This window comes from Hyperolius riggenbachi, chromosome 3 (assembly GCF_040937935.1).
Source record: "Hyperolius riggenbachi isolate aHypRig1 chromosome 3, aHypRig1.pri, whole genome shotgun sequence".
NCBI classification, from domain to species: domain Eukaryota; kingdom Metazoa; phylum Chordata; class Amphibia; order Anura; family Hyperoliidae; genus Hyperolius; species Hyperolius riggenbachi.
Window position 1 is genome coordinate 25,502,510 of NC_090648.1, and position 5,521 is coordinate 25,508,030.

Sequence of the window (5,521 nt, forward strand, 5' to 3'; positions counted from 1 at the left end):
CATTCCCGTGGTATTGTTCATTGCTGGGGGGAGGAGCAGGACTTACCTGACGTTACTGAGGAAGAGCAAGAGGAGATGGATAGTACGTCTGGATCCAACTTTGTGCAGATGGCGTCCCCTGCTGAGGGACCCCCATATAAAAAAAACTCAAGGGGAGTGACCTGTACTGGGTGGCAATGCTACTAGACCCTCGGTATAGGCAAAAAGTGGCGTACATGTTACCAACTCACCTGAAGGCAGAAAGGATGCAGCACATGCAGAACAAGCTGGCTAGTATGCTTTACAATGCGTAAAAGGGTGATGTCACAGCACAACGCAGTAAAGGTACCACTGCCAGAAATCCTTCTCCCATGTCCACGCAGGCAAGGACAAGACGCTCCAGTGATCTCATGGTGATGTCGGACATGCGGACATTCTTTAGTCCAACGCCTCGCTTTGTCCCTTCCGGATCCACCCTCCACCAACGCCTGGACTGTCAGGTAGCTGACTACCTGGCTTTAAGTGTGGATGTAGACACTGTGAGCAGCGATGAACCCTTGGACTGCTAGGTGTGCAGGCTTGACCTGTGGCCAGAGCTGTCCCAATTTGCCATCCAACTTCTGTCTTGCCCTGCCTCAAGCGTCCTGTCAGAAAGGACTTTCAGCGCAGCTGAAGGGATTGTCACTGAGAAGAGAAGTTGCCTAAGTCACAAAAGTGTTCAGTACCTCACCTTTATCAAAATGAATAAGACATGGATCCCGTAGGGCTACTGCCTGCCCAGAGACTAAGTCAGTCCCCATACACAGCATCTCTGCCTGCACGCCGTGTGACTGTCTGCCCCAAGACAAAGTCGCTCCCCACACATTATCTCTGCCCGCAGGCCACTTGACTGCCTTCTCTGCCACCGCCAACAGGGTCCAGGACTCTAGGCGGATTCCTGAATTTTTAAGACCGCTGCTAGCAGCGGCGGCTATACTAAATTTTCTGGTGCGTGTACATGCTTGCCTAATTTTTCTGGCTGCACTGCAGCTGCAACAACAAAACAAAAGGCATGTACATGTGCCAATTCCCCTTCGTGATCATTGCCTTGCTGCGGTGAAGGGGCTTGCTTATCACAATGAAGCAATGACCATTGGCTATATGAGTGTCTCGGGGGGGGAGGGGGCCACGATAATAAGGTTGTTGCTTCATTGTGGAAAGACCAAATTTGATCAGGTGGACAGTCACTGTTGTTATTTCATTCAGCTACCTCAGCCCGGCGACCATATGGGCTGGAAAGCCGCCATCAACTGCACTCTCGTCATGGTGTGCACCAGTCCAGCACAGCCGTCACTACACAAACAGCTGTTTGCGGTGCGTTACACAGTGAGTTTGGTCTGTTTGAAGCAATACAATAATTACACTCCCTGATTGATGTATACACATGCAAGATGTTTTAAAGCACTTTAGACCTGCAATTTAGCATTCAATGTGATTTTTGCCCTTAAACCGCTGCTTTGCATCAAATCCAGATTTTTCCACTGGACTTTTGGCATGTATCCCACTCCGCCATGCCCCCCTCCAGGTGTTAGACTCCTTGAAACATATTTTACATCATTTTTCTGGCCAACATAAGTGTTTCTAGTTTTCAAAGTTTGGCTCCCCATTGAAGTCTATTGCGGTTCGCAGAAGTTCGCGCAAACCAAACTTTTTGCGGGAGGTTCGCGAACCGAAAATTGGAGGTTCGGGCCATCTCTATTTGGGACACAAAGGGTCATATTTAAAACATTTTGTCATACTACTCTATTATAATAACTACAGCGACCAATGCTGGCAACATGAAATGTATTTTTAGATTTGATGCCTGCTTTACATGTTAATTCTACAACCTATTAGCAAATTGTTTTGATGCTGCTAATCAATTTAATCAAAGCTTTCTTGATCTCCTTGTTCCTTAAGCTGTAGATGATGGGGTTCATTAATGGTGTTGCCACTACGTATAGCAGAGACCTGTATTTATTTATATTAACTCCACTCTCATTTGTTGGGGCAATGTAAACAATGATCAATGTAACATAGTAGGTGCAGACTGTCATTAGGTGGGAGCTACAAGTGGAGAAGGCCTTTTTTCGCCCAGAAGCTGAAGATATCTTCATGATGGCGAACGCAATGCAGATATAAGTTATGATTATAAAAACGAATGGGAAGAATATTGCGAATATGGAAGTCACAAAGTCTTGCAGCAGTAGGCTTGAAGTGTCAGAGGTGGACAACTCCACTACTGGCCCAAAATCACAGAAAAAATCATCAATTTTATTAGAACCACAAAAGTTAAACTGACACAGCAAAATTATTTCACTTGATACTATCAATAAGATTAAGAGCCATGATCCACCAATTAGCCAGAAGCAAACCTGAGGGATCATCACTGAAGTGTAAATTAGGGGGTTGCAAATGGCCAAATACCGATCATAGGACATGATGGCAATAAGAAAACATTGCACAAATCCGAAAGTACAGAAACAGTATAGCTGGATAATGCATTCAGCAAATGACAGTCTTCCTTCCTCAGCGAGTATGATGTCAAGCATCTTAGGTACAACGCTGGTGGTCAGGAGCACATCGGCTATAGACAATTGTGTGAGGAAGAAGAACATTGGAATTTTAAGAAAATCAACAACGCTCACCAAAACTATAATAAGAAGATTACCGATAAGTATCATAAGGTAGCACAGAAGAAACCCTGTAAACAGTACAGGTTTGAATTTGTGAAGAGGTTGAAATCCAAATAAATAAATCTGTGTGACTTGAGTCTGATTGGCCTCACACATATCTAGAAAACAATGTGCAAATAGAATGAAGGAAGAAAAAATATTTTGTTCGGTAAGACTTGAAAAACTTAAGCAGTTTTTTTTTTATTCTGCAGGTTGCATACATGTTCAGAAATCAGTGGAATCTTTGCACCTAAAAAATAAAAAAAAAGAGCTGAACATTGAGGTTCTGTAACTGCTTATATTTTGGATTTTTTAGTGCATTTTGTAAGAATTTATAATTAACAATAGTGTTGTTCACAATTTTTCTAGAGGATAAGGCTCGCCTCACACCACTTGGGATTGGACCCATACATGGCTTTGAAGGGCCTGTTTTTTTTTTTGTTTTTTTTTTCGGTGGAGCCAGTCCACGTGTATCAATGTTTGTACCTGCTAGTGTCAATTGTTGAAAGCATTTTCTTTAGATTAAAACAACAGCATGCCTTTTAAGCCATAAGAAAGTAAGAAAATACCTAAAATAATGTTGCCAGTACTTTTTCACATACTTTTCAGTACTTTTTAAGTTGAAAAGTGCTGGAAAGCAATTTTTTTTCCAACTGTATTTATTGATGACATAGCATATTAACAGTACACAAACAGTCAATAAAATCATGAAACAACTTCTATGCTACATCAAAATTTCTTACATTCAAGAACAATGTCACAGACAATCATTTAACTACATAGCAAATATGTACTAATCACCATACATATGGACAAATAAATAGACAAAGGGAGTACATTTGAATTTGGCGCTGGTAGACATGGGCGCAGGATCCAGCTGTTATATGGCTAGTCCTGCTTCTGCACAAGTCCGGCCCGAATCAATTACTATTTCCCCTCCAGGCCGCCATAGATAGTGGGGGAATGATATAATTCGGCTTCCAGCGATTGCTGGAAGCCAAATTATTATGATTTTTAAGCAACCTCGGCTCCGTCTGCTGACGGCTCCGACGTTACTCACTGAGCGCCGCTATAGACTGAATCCCTTTATAGTCTATGGCGGCGCTGGCTGCGCCCAAATCTAGCAGCGCTGAAAAGCACTGCTCCGAGACAGAGGAGTCTTCAAATTTATGTAGTATTCCTCAAGTAGGCTCTAGGGCCCAATGATGGCTAGAAATTTCCACCCAGTGGTAGAATCCAATTTCCAAGAGTCAAGAGAAGACAATCTCCATTCATGGTATTTAGACCACCCCTCTTGGATAAAAACAAACTTTTGTGAGACTCCTCTAAGCACATTTGACGTGTAATCAGTGGCCCCATATCTCTCGCTAAACAAACATGCTCTCAAACTACAGTCCTCAACAATCTGACATGTTCTATAGTGGCCCAAATCACTTCTATTCTTATAACTCTAAAGAACAACTAACACTTAAACTAACAGGCACCCCACATACACCCCTATCTCCTCCTGACCTACCCACCTCCCCCTATTGCCCAACTCTGATTTTCTTTACCATCAAATCTCTAGCTTTCCAAGGTACCACCCAATTTTTCCCTTCAAGTACAATGTAGTATTCTCGAAAAATATCATAAAATTAACACTCCGATCCTTACTAAAAATTTTTTTGGAAACCTGCCAGGTGTTGAACATGTGCCTATAGTTTTACATTTGTGTCTTTCCAGATTCAAACACTCCAGTTAGAGAAGATGTTTCAGCCAGGGCTGGATTTACCATAAGGCACTGTAGGCACGTGCCTACAGGTGCCTGATGATAGAAAGGTGGCTCACTCCCCTCCCTGAGCACCTCCTTCCCCTTGCAGAGTCCTGATGAGAGTGTAAATGAGAGGTTACTCACCCTGCTCCTGGCATTACACTGATGAAATCTCCCTTCAGTCAGGGGAACTTTTAGCTACTTAATACTGAGGGTTCCTTTGGCTACCTGATACTAAGGGGCACCTGTAGCTAACTATGACAGGCAAGGGGAGTAAGGGAGAAGTGACAGCTGGGACAGTGAGCACACTTGCCGCGCAGGTCGCCAGGGGTTTGTAGGTTCATAAAGGGATAAATCTAAGGTGCCAGGACATCTGTGCCTATAGGCTCCTGTGAGGTAAATCAGGGCCTGGTTTCTGCAGATCACTTAGATCACCAGCCATGGGTGGGAAGCTATCTAGCCATCTTTTTATAACTGCCTCCTTAGCCGCTAGCAACAACAGGGGCCTGATTCACAAAGCAGTGCTAACAGTTAGCACGCTGGTGAAAAGCCCTTTATCACGCCTAAACTCAGTTTAGGCATGATAAGTTTAGGTGTGATAAGTTTAGGCATGATAAGTTTAGGCATGATAAGTTTAGGTGTCATAAGTTTAGGAGTGATACGTTTAAGAACCAACTGGGTTAGCACCGCAGTGCACAGCTGATCAAAAGTGCGGGACTTTGTGCGCGATCTAAACTTATCTAAACTTATCGGGCTCGATTCACAAAGCGGTGCTAACCCAGTTAGAGACTTTAGGGGCTCGATTCACCAAGCGGTGCAAAGTGTTAGCACCGTGGTGAAAAGGCCCTTATCACGCCTAAAGTCACTTTAGGCATGATAAGAAGAAACTCGCGCGAAGTTGCCGCGCGCAAAGTTTTGCGCGCGCAACCGCGCGCGTGCGCGCGCAGCGTCCCCGCTTCGCGCGAAGCTCCCATTAAGCCCTATGGGACTTTGCGCGCGCTCTCACGCGCGAACGCGCGAACGCGCGTTCGCGCGGTAACTTCGCGCGAAGAGCAGGAAAAATCGGTGATAACTCAGTGGTGAAAAGGTCATCACGCCT

At 44.2% G+C, this 5,521-nt stretch overlaps 1 protein-coding gene across 1 annotated transcript; it reads right to left on the reverse strand.

The window, feature by feature from the left end:
* Window positions 1-1,850: 1,850 nt before the first annotated feature.
* Window positions 1,851-2,789, reverse strand: LOC137561967 (olfactory receptor 10A7-like). The gene has a single exon (XM_068273311.1). The coding sequence runs from the start codon at window positions 2,787-2,789 to the stop codon at window positions 1,851-1,853; it is 939 nt and encodes a 312-aa protein (XP_068129412.1).
* Between the last annotated feature and the right edge of the window lie 2,732 nt (window positions 2,790-5,521).

What these genes read in the sequence shown, in the direction of transcription:
- LOC137561967 (XM_068273311.1), bottom strand. Translation starts at nt 2,789, where the DNA reads ATGTGTGAGGCCAATCAGACTCAAGTCACACAGATTTATTTATTTGGA.